The 20162-nt window shown below is 47.3% G+C and overlaps 1 protein-coding gene and 1 long non-coding RNA gene across 5 annotated transcripts in view; one reads left to right on the forward strand and one right to left on the reverse strand.

Annotated features, from left to right (window-relative positions):
• Positions 1–11708, forward strand: part of LOC125127253 (uncharacterized) — a 50989-nt gene extending 39281 nt beyond the window's left edge. Inside the window, exon 3 of the long non-coding RNA XR_007134902.1 lies at positions 11300–11708. This is a non-coding gene — a long non-coding RNA (uncharacterized LOC125127253). The remainder of the gene's footprint in view (positions 1–11299) is intronic.
• ITGAM (integrin subunit alpha M) overlaps positions 1–20162 on the reverse strand; it is a 49018-nt gene that overhangs the window by 25694 nt on the left and 3162 nt on the right. For 3 of the 4 annotated variants that reach the window (XR_007134900.1, XM_047779988.1, XM_047779986.1), the window contains 9 exons: positions 13975–14081; positions 11359–11464; positions 7637–7740; positions 6976–7046; positions 6720–6837; positions 3682–3812; positions 2806–2951; positions 1547–1700; positions 18–168 (listed from right to left, as the gene is read on the reverse strand). Coding sequence is in view for 3 of the 4 variants with exons in the window: in XM_047779986.1 (XP_047635942.1) it covers positions 18–168; positions 1547–1700; positions 2806–2951; positions 3682–3812; positions 6720–6837; positions 6976–7046; positions 7637–7740; positions 11359–11464; positions 13975–14081 (1088 nt within the window). In the remaining variant the exon portion in view is untranslated. Of the gene's footprint in view, positions 1–17; positions 169–1546; positions 1701–2805; positions 2952–3681; positions 3813–6719; positions 6838–6975; positions 7047–7636; positions 7741–11358; positions 11465–13974; positions 14082–14272; positions 14292–20162 lie in introns of those variants that run through there. The other variant, XM_047779987.1, reaches the window with a different exon arrangement.

Consider the following 20162-nt stretch of genomic DNA (forward strand, 5'->3'; position numbering starts at 1 on the left):
ACCAACCCTTAGCTCACCCTCAATCGCAAAGATCTTTTCCTGAAGCTGGTTCTGAATGGTCTTCAGAGCTTCAAAGTTAGTCACCCGGAACACGTGATCACCAGACGGCTTGGATGCAATGGTCTTAAGCTCCTCATGAGATTTCCAACTGTTGAAGGCATCTCCCACCTGTTACCAAAAAAACACAGACTGAATCAGACACTGTCTAGGGGTAGCACTCCCCTTCAGCAAAGACAATTCTGCAGGAAAAGAATCTGAAACAATGTTTGCCCAAGGAAGGGATGCACCAGATGGCCCCTGGGACAGGGCTGCCAGGTACGGTTGAGCAGGTTGTACACTCTGCATTCTGTTAAGGGAGAGACTGCAGCTGTCCAGCCTTGGGTCCATTTGCTGTGCCAGGTCTCCCGGTGTGGGACTGACCTTTCCTCAGAGGCTGGGGAGCTTTTTCCTTCGTATGAAGGTGTTTCCTAATGCCAAGCCAGGCACCTGTGATGATCCCTCCTTCTGTGTCATACAAGATACTGTGGTAGTTTGAGGACACAGTGTTCCATCCCTTTTCCCCTTTCCTGGATCCAAGCTGCTTCCCCAAAGCTTTGCTTCAACCTCTGCCTCTTGGCATCTTGGCAGAGCATTCTGTTCTGCTCATTGTCTCTGGGCTCAGCCATGTCTTTTGCTTTAGCCCAAGGACATTGTCATATGTGATCCAGAGGCTTGAAAAATGCTTGCAGAGTTCCTGTCGTGGCACAGCGGAAATGAATCTGACTAGCATCCATGAGGATACGGGTTGAATCCCTGGCCTTGCTCAGTGGGTTAAGGATCCAGTGTTGCCATGAGCTGTGGTGTAGGTCGTAGACACAGCTCGGATCTGATGTTGCTGTGGCTGTGGCGCAGGCCAGCTGCTACGGCTCCGATTCAGCCCCTAGCCTGGGAACCTCCATATGCTGCAGGTGTGGCCCTGAAAAGACAAAAAAAAAGAAAGAAAGAGAGAAAGAAAAGTGCTTGCAACGTTTCCACTTGCTCCTTTTTTTTCTTCCTTATGGCCATATCCTCGGCATATGGAAGTTCCCATGTGCAGGAACTCCTTCCACTGGATCTTTTGCTCCTCTGCCTTCACCATGAGGACACACCCTCGCTAGCCCACTGGAGGATGAAACACGGGGAGCCGAAGAGCGGAGTTACCCCTACTGCCCCAGCCCAGCAGACAGACCTAACTGGCAACCATCAGAAATGGAGAGAGCCCAGCCAAGACCAGCAGAGCTGCCCAGCAACCTGCAGCTGATGACGGAGCCTTGAGTGAGTCCGGCTGGGACCCTCGAAATTGCCCAGTTGACCCAGAGACTCGCTCATTATTTTAAGCCACCGCATGTTGGCGCAGTCTGTTGCAGGGCGTCATGGGACATTTGTTCACTGAGACAGGGACACTCAGGCTCTCGCTGAGGGCCCTGGCCCCACTTTGGTTTTATTGATGCTTGCAAAGGAAAAGGAGGATAGACCCAAAGCAGCAACCTTCCACCGAAGCATCAGGCCAGAGAGCCACGTTTCCTACCCCGATGACGTAGCGAATGACGCCCTTTCTATCCGCTTCAGGGATGACATCCTCATACCCCAAAGGATCGCCGAACTTTTCTCCGTCCGTGATGACAACTAGGATCTTAAGGGCATTCTCCCGGGCTCCACTCTTGCTGTGAAACAGTTCTCTTCTGTCCAGGGAGGAGGAGGGAAACATCAAATTCGAGCGGACAGGGAGTTCCTGTTGTGGCTCAGTGGGTTAAGAACCTGACTGGTATCCATGAGGATATGAGTTCGATCCCTGGCCCCCTCAGTGGGTTAAGGATCCCGCATTGCCCACAAGTGGCAGCATGGGTCACAGACACCGCTCGGATCCCTCGTTGCTGTGGCCAAGGCATAGGCCCACCTCTGCAGCTCTCATTCGACCCCTAGCCCAGGAACCTCCATATGCTGCAGTAGCCCTAAAAAGATAAAAAAAAATTCGAGCAAACACTTAATGCTAGGGAAGGATCACCAGCAGTCACAGATTCGACTGGGCTCTGTCTAGGAAGCAAGAGGGCTCCCCCACAGGGGAACACTGAGACCCAGGGGCCCCACGATCAGGAAGGGCAGCAGGAGAATGGAAAGGAAGCCCTCATGGCCTTTATATACTTGGGTGTAGGTTACTTTTTTTTAACTGAGTATTATTCCTTTTAAATTAAAAAAGAAATCTGGAGTGCCCATTGGGGCTCAGTGGCTAACAAACTTGACTAGTATCCGTGAGAACACAGGTTCGATCCCTGGCCTCCCTCAGTGGGTTAAGAATCCGGCGTTGCTGTGAACTGTGGTGTAGGTGGCAGACGAGGCTGGGATCCAGCGTTGCTGTGGCTCTGGTGTAGGCCGGCGGCTACAGCTCCAATTCGACCCTTAGTCTGGGAACCTCCCTATGCTACAGGGGGAGCCTTAAAAAGACATTAAAAAAACGTTTAACAAGCTTAATTGTGCCTTCATCAAACCTCTCCTGCTGTGATGCAATGGGCCACCAGCTCGTCTTCCTAGACTTTGTCCCTGCCCTTGCCGTGAGCTGCGGTGTAGGTCGCAGACACGGCTCAGATCTGGCGTGGCTGCAGCTGTGGCTGTGGTGTAGGCTGGCAGCTGCAGCTTCAACTTAACCCCTAGCCTGGGAACCTCCATATGCTGCGGGTGTGGCCCTAAAAAGACAGAGAGGGAAAGAGAGAGAGAGAAGGAAGGAAGGAAGGAAGGAAGGAAAAAAAAAGAAAACCTCCCTCCATCATAAGCGAAGAGAGGAGAGCTTACACTACTTTGCGGATTCCCGTGGCGGTGTGAGTCCTCCCCAGCAGCTGTCTTATTGGCCTCACCAGCAATTCTGGGGAAGGGTTTCTCTTGAAATCATTGAAGGTGAAATGAGTGTAGAAGTCTTCAGAGTACTGCATCAGAGCGAACTGGGAACGGGCACCTCGTATTAAGTGGAGAAGGTGCCCACCCCCCACACACGTACACTTAGCCACCTCCCAGGAAACTCTCCCTCAATCTTAAAACACTCCAGTTTCCAAGGAGTTCCCGTGGTGGTGCAGCAGGAACGAATCCGACAAGGAACCGTGAGGTTGCGGGTTCAATCCCTGGCCTTGCTCAGTGGGTTAAGGATCCGGCGTTGCCGTGAGCAACCTGTGGTGTAAGTTGCAGATGCGGCTCGGATCTGGAGTTGCTGTGGCTGTGGTGTAGGCCAGCAGCTACAGCTCCGATTGGACCCCTAGCCTGGGAACCTCCATATGCTGGGGGTGCGGCCCTAAAAAGACAAAAGACAAAAGACCAAAAAAACAAAAAACAAACAAACAAAAAAAACACACCACTCCAGTTTCCAAATTCCTCCAAAGTCTGCACCACCTGCAATCCGTCTGCCTCACCAGGACAGAGATGGGCCGTCAACCCCCCCACTTCTCAGCACTAAAACTCAGCCAGAGACGACACGGGAGTTTTTCATATCCCATGCCCACCCCTATCCCTCAGTCTGCCTGCTTTGCAGAGGGCTGGAAGAAGGCTGGGCTGCATCCAGACAGAGCAGGAAAAGCAAATCACGCAAGAAAGCCATGATCGATTAGCAGTGGCAGCCTGGTTAGCACATACCTGCCAGCCTTGGACAGGCGCTTCCCTAACCTACCCATTGGTCCTCACCAAGGTTTTGGACTTTTGGAATTGACCCATCACAGTGGAGACAAACTCCTTCATCCGCTGAAAGTCTATCGGGTTGATGCTACCGGAACCATCAATCAAAAAGGCAATGTCACTCTCTTGCTGAGGGCACCCTGGGGAAAAAGGCAAAGGAATGAAGTACGAGAGCCTCGCAGCCCATTCTCTGCACGTCCGCTCTCTGCTGAGCAATGAGAACGAAAGGGAAATAAGACGCGACCCACACTCCAAGCTCAATAAACACACAAAGTGGCACGGAAGATGCTGCTCCATGCTGCTCGAGGCAGTCCGGGAAAGCAGTGCTATAGGAGGGACCGCATGAAGAAAGAGAAATAATTTGCCAGATGGAGTTCCCGTTGTGGCTCAGGGGGTTAAGAACCCAGGTAGTATCCATGAGGATGTGGGTTCCAACCCTGGCCTCGCTCAGTGGGTTAGGGATCCAGTGTTGCTGTGAGCTGTGGTGTAGGTCATAGATGCAGCTCGGATCTGGCATTGCTGTGGCTGTGGAATCAGAGCTACGGCTCCGATTGGACCCTTAACCTGGGAACTTGCATATGCCTCAGGTACAGCCTTAAAAAAAAAGAAAAGAAAAAAGAAGAAATAATTTGCCAGAAATACAAAAAGAGAAATACATTACAGGAAAGAAATGGCTAGTGTCCTCCGCCTTCTGCCCCCAGCCCCAGATTCACTTTCTACCCTCCCCTACTCTGCCCGGGAGCTCAGCCCACATGGACCACAGCAACAGAACTCCTTCCAACCTCTGGCTCCTAGTTGTATTTTACCCAATTAGGAGCCTCAACAGGAGACTGGAGGGAGGGAGGGAGGAGGATCAGAGTACCTGGCCCCGGCTCCCTCCCCGCAGGGCTGCTTGGGGCCCTTCATTCCCTCCACAGGCCAGGGCTTCTCTCAAGGAGGCCCGCTCCCCACGACTCCCTCTCCGTCTGGATTCTGGGGACTGCTCCCTCTCCTTGATCCATCAGCCTGGGGTGGCAACAGCTCTGCTGCTATTTGTCCTGGGTTCCTGGACCGTCCATTGTACGCTTTAGACCCTGCCACAGCCTTATAAACTGTCCCCTTCTAAATACCTTTGACCCTTGAATAACACAAGTGTTAGGGGCCCCATGCCGTGGAAAATCTACATACACACACTATTCCGTTTAGAGTGAATAAGCAATGAGATCCCACTGTATAGTACAGGGAACTAGATCCAATCTCTTGTGATCGAACATGATGGAAGATAATAAGAGAAAAAGAATGCATATATGCGTGACTTTGCTGCCCAACAGAAACTGACACAACACAGTAAATCAACTACACTTAAATAAATAAGTAAATCTGCGTGCATAACACTTAGGACTCAATAATAAGGTGAAAGATCCAATACGAGTGGATAAAATATTTGAACAGCAACTTCACGAAATAAGTTGTAGAAGGTACATGAGAAGATGGTCACTGTCATAGCCCTCAAGGAAATGCAGGTTAAAACAACAAGGGAGTTCCCGTCATGGCTCAGTGGTTAACGAATCCGACTAGGAACCATGAGGTTGCAGGTTCGATCCCTGGCCTCGCTCAGTGGGTTAAGGATCCGGCATTGCCACGAGCTGCGGTGTAGGTCAAAGATGCAGCTCGGATCCCGAGTTCCTGTGGCTGTGGTGTAGGCCGGTGTCTACAGCTCCGACTGGACCCCTAGCCTGGGAACCTCCATATGCCGTGGGTGCGGCCGTAAAAAGGGAAAAAAAAGAGAGAAAGAGATTCTCACCTCCTGGTAATAACACTCTTGCATAGTCCTCTCATCTTAATTGAAGATTATTTGTATTTATTTATTTTTACTGAAGTATAGCTGTTTGACAGATTGTGTTAGTTTCTTGTGTTTGTTTCAGGTAGACAGCAAAGTGATTTGGGTGGGTTTTTTTTCCAGATTTTCTATTTTAGGCTATTACAAGCTATGAATATTGTTCCCTGCGTTACACAGTAAATCCTTGTTGCTGATCTGTTTTACGTATGGTAGTGTGCATCTGTCAATCCCAGGCTCCTAATTGATCCCTCTCCCCTTTCCTTGGGAAACCATACATTTATTTTCTAAATCTGTGAGTGTATTTCTGTTTTGCATATAGGTTCATTTACATGATTTTTTAGATTCTATGTATAAGTGATATCATATGATATTTGTCTTTGTCTAACTTACTTCACTTAGTATGATATTTTCTAGGTCCATAGGTCTATCCATGTTGCTGAAAATGGCAATATTTCACTTTTTTATGGCTGAGTAATAGTCTGTTGTATATATATATATATATATACACACTACATCTTCTTTATCCATTCTTTTTTTTATAGTTTTCATTTATTTATTTATTTTTGCTTTTTAAGGCCGCACCCACGGCATATGGAGGTTCCTAGGCTAGGGGTCTAATTGGAGCTACAGCTGCCAGCTACACCACAGCCACAGCCACACCAGATGTGAGCCACAGCTGCAACCTACACCACAGCTCACGGCAACACCGGATCCTTAACCCACTGAGCAAGGCCAGGGATCGAACCTGCAACTTCATGGTTCCTAGTCAGATTCGTTTCAGCTGTACCACAATGGGAACTCCTATCCATTCATTTGTTGATGGACGCTTAGGTTGCTTCTACCTCTTGGCTACTGTGCTGCTATCACCATTGGCGTGCATGTATCTTTTCAAATTGAGTTTTCATCTTTTCTGAATATAGGCCCAGGAGTGGGATTGCTGGATCACATGATAGCTCTGTTTTTAATGTTTTGCAGCATTTCCATACTATTTTTCAAAGTGGTTGCACCAACTGACACTCCCACCAACAGTGTCGGGGGGCGGGGGTGGGGTCCCTTTGTCTCACAAAGATGAGTGGCTATATCAGGACTTTTCTCCAAGTGCAAGATCCCAGCACCTTCCCATAGCCTTTCTCTGCATTGGAACCCAGTTCCCTCACACTTCTGCACCTAGACCTCTGGGTGCCCCCCAGATGCGCCTTCCAGTCTGACACGGCTCAATGGTACCCACCTCTGAGGGTCTCTGGGACCCTCCGGGGCTGCTGATGTAGGTTGGATCCAAACAGGAAGCAGAGGCCGTTCACATAGGTGTTCTCCTTGCAAATTTGGTGCACAGTAGGGCCGCAGGCCTAGGGGGTGGGGAACAGGTGGGAGGGGCTGTCCTACTTCTTGCCCTTCTACCTCCACCCAGCAAGACCCCAGCCCCAGCAGCCTTGGGCCCCCAAATCCCTCCCTCGGGACATTTCCCATGACCCAAGGCAACTCACCAGCAGCCGGGATGGATTAGTGGCAAACGTCAGAGATAGGCCCAGGGACATGTTCACAGCCTCTGGGGGCACTGAGGGGACAGATATTTACATGGTCACCCTCGGGGGATTAGAAGGGGTTGTGTAAGAGCTGCACAGGGATCACCTCCACCTGGGAGACGTGGAGGTCTGACGGATCCGGGGAGGCATGTCGTGCATAAAAAAAGGACACAGGACAGGAGTTCCCATCGTGGCTCAGCAGTTAGCGAACCCGACTAGCATCCATGAAGACAAGGGTTCAATCCCTGGCCTTGCTCAGTGGGTTAAGGATCTGGCGCTGCCGTGAGCTGTGGTGTAGGTCACAGATGCAGCTCAGATCCTGTGTTGCTGTGGCTGTGGTGTAGGCTGGCGGCTACAGTTCTGATTCGACCCCTAGCCTGAGAACCTCCATATGCTGCGGACCTAAAAAGACAAAAAGACTAAATAAATAAATAAAGCAAAAATGAGAAAGGACACAGAAGGGTGCCTGAGGGCACCTGCATGCAGCTCAGCGGCCGGGGACCTGGCCCCCAGGGGCCCCACCCCCCACCCCCACCCCCAGGCCCCAGGTCAAAGGCAATGCCTGGCATATCCAGGTGTGTGCAGATGTAGCCCTGGGTCCCAGCCAGGGGCAGTGACTCACCCTGCAGGCGGATAGGCTCACATGTGCCCGTGCTGTAGTCACACTGGTAGAGGCCGCCTGTTTGGTTGGCAGCCCTTACCTCCTGGGGGGCTCCAACCACCAGCCTGTGGGGAGAGGTGGCAACAGATCACCACAGGGACAAAGAAAACTCTGGCATCTGGAGAGAGAAGGAGACCGTGGAAGTTCTGCCCACCACCCAGAGGAAAAGTGGGGGAGCCACCCACACGGGGGTTCCCCAATTCCCAGAAACAGGAGGGAGACTCAGCAAAAAAAAAGGGGGGGGGGCGGTTTAACCACTGACTGTTTATTGTGAATATTCTTATAATCCAGTCATTGGAATTTATGGTCCCAGAGGTTATTTCAGTGAATCCGAGAATGTCTAAATCCTGAAGGCCAAAATAGTGACGGTGAACAGTCTACCTTCCCAATTTGTTTTTTTGTTTGTTTGTTTGTTTGGGTTTTTTTTTCGCTTTTTAAGGCCACACCCGAGACATATGAAACTTCCCAGGCTAGGGGTCCAATCGGAGCTGTTACCGCAGGCCTACACCACAGCCACAGCAACACAAGATTCGAGCCACGTCTGTGACCTACACCACAGCTCACGGCAACGCCAGATCCTTAACCCACTGAGCAAGCCCAGGGATCGAACCCGCGTCCTCATGGATCCTAGTAGGGTTTGTTAACCACTGAGCCATGAAGGGAACTCCTACCTTCCCAATTTGGAATCACTTCCCCATTCCTGTGTCTTACAGGGATGCAATATTGCACTTTGGACAGAAAAAGAGGCCTTGGAGTTTTGGAGTTACTCTTGCGGCTCAGCAGTAATGAAACCAACTAGAATCCATTATGATGTGGGTTCGATCCCTGGCCTCGCTCAGTGGGTTAAGGATCAGGCGTTGCCTGTGTGGATCAGCATGGTGTTGGTCTCAGATGCGGCTTGGATTTGGTGTTGCTATGGCTGTGGTGGAGACCAGCAGCTGTAGCTCCAATTTGACCCCTAGTCTGGGGAACTTCCATGTGCTGCAGGTGTGACCCTAAAAAGCAAAAAAAAAAAAAAAGAGGCCTTGGAGTTTTACTGTCTGGGATCCAATTCTAGTCCCCAGAGTTCCCTGGTGGCCTGGCTGTTAAGGATCGACGTTGTCAGTGCTGTGGCACAGGTCTGATCCCTGGCCCCAGGAACTTCTACATGCCTCCGTCATGCCCCCCCCCCCAAAAAATCTAGTCCCACTCTTACTTCCTGTATGACCTTGGGCAAGTCAATTAATTACTTTATTACGCTTCAATTTTCTCATCTCTAAAATATAGATAATAGTAGCACCTGCCTCAAGGTTACTATCCAGAGTAAATGAGTTAATCCATGAACAATCCCAAAACAGGGAAAATGTTTAAACTTGGAGAGGGAAGGGCCTCTCTAAGGATGACATAATACCTGGAGATCATTTTAAAATAAAGACATTCAACCCCACTATCATTGTTTTCTCTCTCTCTCTCTCTCTCTCTCTCTCTCTCTCTTTTTTTTTTTATAGGGCTACACCTGCAGCACATGGAAATTCCCGGGTTAGGGGGTCTATTCAGAGCCACAGCTGCTGGCCTACACCACAGCCACAGCAACCCCGGATCCTTAACCCACTGATCGAGGCCAGGGATCGAACCGGCATCCTAATGGATACTAATCCTCATGGATACTAGTCGGGTTCATTTCCACTGCGCCACAACGGGAACTCCCCCACTGTCCTTTGAGATATATTTCTGGATGTGACCAACTACCATCAGCCAAGTCAAAGGACAATCAACTCCCCCACTGTCCTTTTAGATATATTTCTGGATGTGACCAACTACCATCAGCCAAGTCAAAGGACAATCAATGGGGCGAGGGAGATGAGCAGCTCATATCCCAGGCTTCTTCCCCCAGTATAGTTGGAGCCCTCACAAACCAATAAGAGGAAAAAAAACACACTAAGAGAAAAAGGGGGCAACGGATAAGAAAAAAAAAAAAGTGTTCACAGAAAAAGGAGATAAATCTCTGGTTTAAAAAAAAATGCAGTTTAAAACTAAATTGAGATACTATATCTCACCTACTCAGTTTACAAAGATGGTCAACTTGATAACACTTCCGGGTTGACAAATGGGTGGGGAAGTCAGTATGTGCATAAATTTCTGGTGTGAGTGCAAATTGTTGCCACCTTCATAGAGGGCAATCCGGAAAAATCTCTTAAAATTACACATAATTATGTACCCTTGGACCCAACAATCCCGGTTCTAGGAATTTACTTCCAAAATCTACTTGCACATGTAAAAATGTCAGCATTATTCACAGAGCAAAAATTGGGAAAAATCTAATGTCCATTAAGAAGAGATTTAAATGCAATATAAATGTAAATTATAATACCTCTAAATAATAGAATATAATGTGAGCATGAAAAAGAACATGGGAGCTCTTTATACACTTATTTGCTAAAACTACCAAGCTCTGTTTTTTTTTTTAATGACTCAATGAATTTGATTACATTTATAGTTGTACAATGATCATCATCACAGCCCAATTTTATAGCATTTCCATCGCGACACCAAGCTCTGTTAATTAAAAAAAAAAAAAAAAATACAGAGTTCCCAACATAGCTCCAGGCTTGGGTGTGGCCCTAAAAAGACCAAAAAAAAAAAAAAATTTGCAAAGTACAATATAGAGCAGAGAGGCCAGCAAACTCTAGAAAAGTAACATTATTTCCATAACTGTTATTTCTGTGAAAGTAAATATTTTGGGCTTTGCAGTCTCTCTGCTCTGCTACTGTGGGTTCAAAAGTGCCATAAATAGTCGAGGGGTGGGTAGCCAATTGTCAATAAAAGGAGTTCCCCCTATGGCTCAGAGGTTAGCGAACCCGACTAGTATCCATGAGGACGAACGTTCGATCCCTGGCCTCGCTCAATGGCTTAAGGATCTGGAGTTGCCGTGAGCTGTGGTACGGCTCAGATCTGGTGTTGCTGTGGCTGTGGTGGAGGCTGGCAGCTACAGCTCCGATTAGACCCCTAGCCTGGGAACCTCCATATGCTGCAGGTGCAGCAGCCCTAAAAATACAAAAAGACCAAAAAAAAATTTTTTTGTAATGAAAAAACAAAAGGCATTTACAAAAATAGGCAGCAGGCTATAGTTTGAGTGTAGCATGCAATGCAAATTGAATGCAGGATGGGGCTTAGGGAAATGTGGAGGTCTATGCGGCAGCATAGAATCTCCCTGAAAGAACACACGAGAAACTGTCTACCAGGGACCCTGCCAGGGAGGGAACTGGGGGAAAGGAGTGAGGAGGAGACTTTCCATCACTTTTTTTTTTTTGTCTTTTTTGCCACTTCTTGGCCACTCCTGCGGCATATGGAGGTTCCCAGGTTAGGGGGTCGAATCGGAGCTGCAGCCGCCGGCCTACACCACAGATACAGGAACTCAGGATCCGAGCCGCATCTGCGGCCCACACCACAGGTCAGGGCAAGGCTGGATCCTTAACCCACTGAGCAAGGCCAGGGATCGAACCTGCAACCCCATGGTTCCTAGTCGGATTCATTAACCACTGCGCCATGACAGTAGTTACACTCTTTTGTATCTTTAGAGCTTAGAAGCCTGCTGAGTCAACAAACAAACCAAGGAGATTGTTTTGTTTGGTTTTTTGTTTTCAGACGTGTTAAGTCTTGTACGGAAAGCCTGTGGGACAGGAAGTGCCCCCTGCGGCCCTTACCTCGACCCCTCCAGCTGGACCACGCTCTGCCCGAAGCCATTTGCATTTTCCTGGAAGACGACTGCATTTTCCGTGTCCAGGTTGAACCCATGACTTAAGGCCAAGACTGGAAGGAGAACAAGGGGGTGGGAGTCAGGAGGAGATACGGAGACAAGTTAAGAAAGCCCTCCTGCCCCGACCATCTTCCTGCCAGGATTCACCCTAACCCAGCACGGAGATGGGGGCCTCCAGGGCCAGCCCTTACAGCCTGTAGCAGAGGGCACCACACGTCTGTCTGTCTGTCTGTCTGTCTTCCTTTCTTTCTTTCATTTTGCCACACCATATGAGAGTGCTGGGGCCAGGGATCAAGTCTGAGCCACAGCTCCAACCTAGCCTACGGCAACACCAGATCCTTAACCCACTTCACCCCCAAGGGAACTCCCACACGTGTTGTATAAATGACCAGAGAGTAAATATTTCGGGCTTTGTGGACCAAGAGAGTCTCTTGCATGGGTACTTAATATAACAAAAGAGGAAATATTTTCCCATAAATTTTTCCATTAAGGAAACTCAAAATATAATATTCAAGTACCATTGTTTATAAAACAAATTAACTGATGAGACCAACGAAATTCTTTGGGAGAGAGAACATTTCACGCCACCAGGATTCAAAATTAGTGTCCCCGTCATGAATAGATTCTAAATGTTCACCTGGCACCTATGGCTCCAAGTTGTACAAAAACACATGCCACTGTGTCCTGGCCTTATGCCCACAGTCTACAGCTTGCCAACTCCTGGCCTAAGCACCACCAGAGTGGGGTGTAATGGAAAAAAATTTTCCCGTATTGAGGTATAGGGAAGTCATCTGGCTTATACATGATTTAACTTGAATTTTACACTAAAACAGCCTGTTTGTAGCCTGTCAAACATACATTGTGCATTTGCTTTAATCATGAAAGAAAAAGGTTCATTGTCCAAGAGAACAGTGTGCCCATGTTAAAAATAAAGATTAAATGCTTCCCTTCCTGGGACTCAAATGCTGGTATTCCTTCAATGATAAAACTCCCTGGGAGTTCCCACTGTGGTGCAACAGGATTGGTGGCATCTTGGGAGCGCTGGGACAACGGTTCAATCCCTGGCCCAGCACAGAGGCTTAAGGATCCAGCGTAGCCACAGCTGCAGCACAGGTTGCAACTCTGGCTCAGATCTGATCCCTGGCCCAGAAACTCCATATGCCACAGGGTGGCCAAAAATGACGAAAAAAGAAAGAAAGAAAGAAAGAAAAAAAAGACTCCCTTCCCCAGGGCCAAGGCCATACTGACTCACTTATGTACCTGTGGATCTGTTTCGTGTTTTCTTTTTTCTTTTTTTGAAATCCTGAAGAAATGTCTCCCTGACTTGTTTAATGTTCTTTGTTTTGACATGATATAAAACTGTGCTGAAGGGGAGTTCCCTTCAGGATGTGGGTTCAATCCTTGGCCTCGCTCAGTGGGTTAAGGACCCAGTGTTGCAATGAGATGTGGTGCAGGTCGCAGATATGACTCGGATCTGGCATTGCTGTGGCTGTGGTGTACACCAGCAGCTGTAGCTCTGATCTGACCCCTAGCCCGCGAACTTCCAAGTGCCGTGGGTGCAGCCCTAAAAAACAAAACAAACAAAAACAAAACTGCTGAAGATCTTGCTTCTCTGGAACAGTTCCTCAGAGGTCTCTGAGGGGCTGCCTCTCGGGCTATGTCCTCAGTTTGGCTCAAAAAAAAAAAAAACTTCTTTTCTATTCCTATTATAGTTTGTTTGTTTGTTTGGGTATTTTCTGCTTTTTAGGGCCACACCCGTAGCATATGGAAATTCCCAGGCTAGGGGTCCAATCAGAGCTACAGCTTCCGGCCTACACCACAGCCACAGCAACGCCAGATCTGAGCAGTATCTGCGACCTACACAACAACTCATGGCAATACCAGATCTTTAACCCACTAAGCAAGGCCAAGGATTGAACCCATGTCCTCGTGAATATTAGTCCGGTTCTTTATCACTGAGCCACAACAGGAACTCCTTCTATTCCTATTATAGACTGCTTATTGATTATTTCCATCAACAGGTGCATTTAACCCCTCCGACCTTCACCTTGGGTTCCCAGCCCACTAATGGGCCCATCAAGTTCCTAAAGACTCAGTTAGACAGTTTCCTTCCTATGCAAGCAACGCTCAAGCATTTCTTTCCCTTCTTCGGCTCATACGCCACAAAACACAGATTAAAAAAGGAATCAAACTTGAATCATTTTGATCAATCAGTCATTCAACAAACACACGTGGGTGCTCAGAAAATAGGAGGCAAATAGGAGGTGGTGAGGCGGAACCCAAGAAGCAACACTCCAAGACCTGCTGTGCCCCCTTAAACATGTCATTTCACCACTTGGGGCCTCAGTTTTCTCATCTGTGAGTGAAGGGACACCTTGTATAGTCTATGAATTGTCATTCAACCAAGCTTCTCTGGTCATCCCATAACTTTCCCCCAATCCCTTTTGTCTCTTCCCAGTCCAGCTCCTAAATATTCTGGACCCTTTCTCTCCATTCACAAATTCAGAAATTTCCCTCCTCCTCACCCTGAGCTCCCCCCATCCCCGCCCCTCTCCTGGCGCACCTGTCAGCAGAAGGATTCTGTGAGTCATGGCTGGAGGGAGCAGGAACTGTGAGGCTGCAGGCACCCACTGATCCACTTCAAGGAAGCCACCAAACGCAAGAAGGACCCTAAAAAGAGAAGTAGGAGGCACAAAGTCTGTCAGATATTCAGAGGAAGAGGGCGGAGGCTCAGGGGGCCCACAGCCCTGCTGGACCGTCCTCCCCCGGGCTGCACACGGCCTGGCCTCCCTCCCTGCCTCCCTGGCTTCCCCACCCCAATCATCAAGGTCGACATCCCAAAGGTGTCTTTGTTTGCCCACCTGCTTCTAGAGTCGGCCAAAACCCCAGGGAAGGCAAGAACTAGACCTAGGACCTGCCTCCAGAACATGTGTTCTATTTTTATTTTTATTTTTATTTTGGTCTTTCTGTCTTTTTAGGGCCACACCCACAGCAGATGGAAGTTCCCAAGCTAAGGGTCTAATCGGAGCTACAGCTGCCGGCCTGCGCCACAGCCACAGCCACGTGGGATCCGAGCCGCGTCTGCAACCTACACCACAGCTCTCGGCAACGCCGGATCCTCAACCCACGGAGCGAGGCCAGGGAAGGAATGTGTGTCCTCATGGATGCTAGTCGGGACCATTAACCACTGAGCCATGACGGGAACTCCATGGAACACGTGTTCTAAACATGAATACAGTCCAGGCAAGAGAGAGGGGTCCTACCCTCTGTCTCCCTGAAAAGCCCACTTTGCAAAACGTCCCTCCCTCCTGCCCAGGGAAACAGAAGACCCTCTCAGCCAGGGCTGTCCTCCTGTGTGGCCATCGAAAAGGACAACTCTGGGAGTTCCCATTGTGGCTTACAGTATAACAAAGCTGACAAGTATCCATGAGGATGTGGGTTCCATCTCTGGCCTCCATCAGTGGGTTACAGATCCAGTGTTGCCCTGAGCTGTGGTGTAGGCTGGCAGCTGTGGATCCAATCTGACCCCTAGCCTGGGAACCTCCATATGCCCTTAAGGGTGCGGCCCTTAAAAAATAAATAAATAAATAAAATAAAATAAGGACAACTCAGGTGCAGAGAATATGCCTTCTGAATATTATTTTGTTTAAAACAAACTAAAAAGCCTCTGGCTGAGTCATTTTGCTGTAGAGCAGAAATTGGCACAACGTTGTAAAAATCAGCTATATTTGAATTAAGATGTGATATATATACACAATGGAATACTACTCAGCCATAAAAAAGAACAACATAATCCCATTTGCAGCAACATGGACGGAACTAGAGACTCTCATATTGAGTGAGGTAAGTCAGAAAGAGAAAGACAAATACCATATGGTATCACTTATATCTGGAATTTAATATATGGCACAAATGAACCTTTCCACAGAAAAGAAAATCATGGACTTGGAGAACAGACTTGTGGTTGCCAAGGGGGCAGGACAGGGAGTGGGATGGATAGGGAACTTGGGGTTCATAGATGCAGACTACTGCCTTTGAAATGGATGAGCAATGAGATCCTGCTGTGTAGCACAGGGAACTATGTCTGGTCACTTAGGATGGAGCCCGATAATGTGAGGAAAAAAGAATGTATAGTGTATGTGTGGCTGGGTCACCATGCTGTACAGTAGAAAAGTGACAGAATACTGTAAACCAGCTATAATGGAAAAAAATTAAAATCATTATAAAAAATTTAAAAATAAAAAAATAAAAATAAAAAGCCTCAAACACTTTTGCCCAGAAATGTTTCACTTCTAAGAATGTATCCTAAGACATAGCTGAGGAGGATGGTCAAAGGTGTCTGTACAAGCTCGCTCACCACAGTGTGGGTTTTAACTGTGAAAAGTAACAGCAGCCTAAATACCCAACCACAGATACAGCCTTACATTCTGTACTATCTGCTTTCTTCATGGACTTCTCCTGTGGCCTAAAGCATAACTTCAGGCCATAGTGCCTAGGAACTTCCAAATCACTTTTCAAAGACCCAGGAGCATTTTTTTTTTTTTCAAAATATTTTCTTTCTTTCTTTCTTTTTTTTTTTTTTTGAATGTCTAAATCTTTTGTTTACTTATTTTTATTTTTCCATTATAGTTGATTTACAGTGTTGTTCTGTTCTTTTGTTTTTTGGGGGTTTTTTGTTTGTTTGTTTGTTTTTTGTCTTTTGTCTCTTGAGGGCCACACCTGCGGCATATGGAGGTTCCCAGGCTAGGAGCTGTAGCCACCGGCCTACGCCAGAGTCACAGCAACTCGGGATCCAAGCCATGTCTGCAACCTACACCACAGCTCACGGCAATGCCGGATCCTTAACCCACTGAACAAGGCCAGGGACCGAACCCGCAACCTCACGGTTCCTAGTCGGATTTGTTTCCACTGGGCCGCGATGGGAACTCCTGATTTACCGTATTCTGTCAATTCCTACTGCACAGAAAAGTGACCCAGTCATATGTATATACATACACTCTTTTTCTCACATTATCCTACAGGAGCATATTTTTAAGAAATATACGGAACACCCAAATATAGGACACTTTGTATGTGTCTGCTAACGGGATCCCCAAGCCAACCATTTCTCATTCTCTACTTTTTCTTGTCTCTAGTTCCACTTTCTTAATAACCAGAGCAAAGAAATGTGTGCTCTGAAAAAACTTCATAAAAACTCTGTACATGTTTTTAATTATCTGTTTAAAAATATGTGCATATAGAAAAACCAAATGTGAACAGTGGTTTCCTCCAGATAGTAGGTCAATGAGTCTGTCCTGCTCTGTTGCTTGCATTGCAAACCATTCCAAACCTTAATGACTTAAAACAGCAGCTTCTTTCTTTTTAATTGATTTTTATTGACGTATAGTTGATTTACAATGCTGTATTAGTTTCTGGTGTACAGCAAAGTGATTCGGTTATACATATATATAAACAGTTTGCATCTGCTAACCCCAAACTCCCAGCCCATCCCCTCCCTCTTGGCAACCACAATTCTAAAACAGCAACTTCTTATTGTTTTGTGGTCCTGTGGATTGTCTGACCTTAGCAGTTCTCAGTAGGGAGTCTCAGGTGGCTGCAGTCAGACTGTGAGTGGGGCTGGAGGCCTTGAAGGCTCAGCTGGGTGGAACTTTGAAAAGAGATCACTTCCACCGCTGGAAGCTGGTGCCAGCTACAGGCTAGGCGTACCGTTGGTGCTGTCAGCTGGAGGAACTCCATGTGTCCTCTCTTTGTGGCTTGGGCTACTCCCAGCATAGTGGTTAGGTTTCAAGAGCATGTATTCCAAGAGACAAGAATTGAAAGTTTCCAATCGCTTAAGGTTTTGATCGGAAACTGTCTCGGAGCCACTTCCATCATATTCTACTGGTCAAGCAGTCACAGAGCTCGGCCACATTCAAAGAGAGGGGACATATTAAAAAACAAACAGTTATATTTGGCATGGATGGGCCATGGGCCTAGTGTACAGGGAACTGTGTGTGACTGGGTCACTTTGCTGTACGACAGAAACTGAAGAAACATTATAAATCAACTCTAACAAAAAATTAAAATTCTTCTGGATATAAAAAAAAAACAATGCTGTATTATATTTTCGAAAGTTGCTGACAAAATAGACCTTAAAGTCCTTGTCATAAGAAAAAAATAATTTGTAACTATGTGAAATGATGATGTGGTAATCAAGTCACAATATAGACATGTATCAAATCATCATGTTACACACCTTAAACTCATACAATGGTATGTGTTATATCTCAATAAAACTGGGGGGAAATATTCCGGAAAAAAAAAAAAAAGAGGAGGAATGTCCTCCTGGCTCAGCAGGTTAAGGATCTGGAGCTGTCATTGCAGCGGCTTGGGTCACTGCTGTGGCACAGGTTTGATCCCTGGCCCAGGATCATCCGCATGCTGCAGGCATGGCCGAAAAACCAAACAAGTAAAAGGGACAGAGATCTCATCTCTCAGTGGGAGCTGTGTCAAAGAATTTGTGGTCAACTTGAATCTGACACAGGGTGATTTTTTTTTTGCTTTTTTTAGGGCCAAACCCACAACATATGGAAGTTCCCGGGCTAGGGGTCGAGTCAGAGCTGCCACAGCAACTCAAGATCCGAGCCACATCTGCGACCTACATCACAGCTCACGGCAACGCCGGATCCTTAACCCACTGAGCAAGGCCAGGGATGGAAATTGCATCCTAATGGATACTAGTCCAGTTCATTACTTCTGAGCCACAATAGGAACTCCCTGTCACAGGGTGATTTTAATTTTCTTCCCTCTATATATTTTGTACTTAAAACTTTTATACAAAAGAAGAATGACTTTTATAATCAGAAAGAAAGAAAAACACCAATAAATAAACAATAAAGTGCCTATACTTGTTTGTAGGCAAAGGGACTGAAGAAAAAGAAAATCAGGCCATCAGCACAGGATAAAAAGATACCAGCCAGGGTGTGTGGGGACATAGTTTAAGAAACAAGCTGGGTTTATTTTTGGTAAGAAGCTTTCACACTCTGAGCATCACAGGAAGTTGCTAGAGCTTGGACACCACGGCCCCTCCTAAACACTGGCCAAGCGCCCACTTATCTTTAAAGGCATAGCCACAATCTCAGAAAGACTGCCCAACCTGCAGAAACTTTCTGGTTATCTTCTTCTTTTCTTTTTTTTTTAGGGTCCCACCCACGGCATATGGAAGGTCCCGGGCTAGGGATCAAATCAGAGTTGCAGCTGCCGGCCTACACCACAGCCACAGCAACGCCCGATCCGAGCCGCATCTGTGACCTACACAGAAGCTCATGGCAACACCAGATCCTTAACCCACTGAGCAAGGCCAGGGATCAAACCTGGGCATTAAAGACCCAGTCTGTTCATGCTTGCGGTTGCCAAGGGGGAGGGGGGAGGGAGTGGGATAGACTGGGAGTTTGGGGTTAATAGATACAAACTATTGCATTTAGAATGGCTAAGCCATGAGGTTCTGCTGTCCAGCTCAGGGAACCATATCTAACCACTTGTGATAGAACAGGACGGAAGATAATATGAGACAAAGAATGTATATGACTGGGTCACTTTGCTGTAAAGCAGAAATTGACAGAACATTGTAGATCAACTATACTTCTTCCTTTTCTTGCTTTTTCTTTCTTTTTTTTGGGGGGGGGGCCACACCCGAAGCATATGGAGGTTCCCAGGCTAGGGGTTGACTTGGAGCTGTAGCTGCTGGCCTAGGACACAGCCACGGCCATGCCAGATCTGAGCCCCAACTGTGACCTACATCATAGCTCATGGCAATGCCAGATCCCCGACCCACTGAGCAAGGCCAGGGATCGAACTCGAATCCTCATGCATAAGATTCATTTCTGCTGCACCACAATGGGAACTCCCTCAACTATAATTAAAAAAAAAAAAAAAAAAAAAAAAAAGGAGTTCCTGACTAGTATTGGTGAGGACCAGGGAGGTTCAAACCCTGGCCTCAACCAGTGGCTTAAGGATCCTGCATTGCCTTGAGCTGTGGTGCAGGTCGCAGACATGGCTTGGATCCCACATTGCTGTGGCTCTGGCATAGGCCAGCAGCTACAGTTCAGACTCAACCCCTAGCCTGGGAACCTCCATATGCTGCGAGTGCGGCCCTCAAAGGCGAAAAATAAAAATAAATAAAAAATTAAAAAGGAACCAGTCTTTTCATGATCAGTGAGGACATCAACCATGGACTCGTAGCTACAAAATCTTCAAAACTTGAAATAATTTGAGCGAAGCAGTATTCCTAAAAACAAATCCATCTAAATAGAGCTAAGGCACCTCGCTAGAGGATTAGAAGGTAAAAACACCACCACTTGCCTGGCCATTTACAGATATAACCTCTACTGATACTCGCATTCAAACTATGAGTTAGATGTTATTATTAATTCTAATATTCACTTCTCTTGGGCAGTTCTTATGTTTGATGTGGCCAGATTTATTACTAGCCTTTTCTGTGACTTGTCTTCAGAAATCTCCAGAGTTAGAAAACTTTTTTTTTTTTTTTGCTTTTTAGGGCCATACCTTGGCTATTGAAGTTCCCAGGCTAGGGATCAGATCAGAGCTGTACCTGCCAGCCTACACCACTGCCACAGCCACAAAGGATCCCATCCACACCTGCAACCTACAATACAGCTCGCAGCAACGCTAGATCCTTAATCCACTGAGTGAGGCCAGGGGTCAAACCTGTGTCCTCGTGGTTCCTAGTCAGATTCATGACCAATGAGCCAG

The sequence above is a fragment of the Phacochoerus africanus genome, chromosome 5, assembly GCF_016906955.1.
Source record: "Phacochoerus africanus isolate WHEZ1 chromosome 5, ROS_Pafr_v1, whole genome shotgun sequence".
Classification (NCBI taxonomy): Eukaryota; Metazoa; Chordata; class Mammalia; order Artiodactyla; family Suidae; genus Phacochoerus; species Phacochoerus africanus.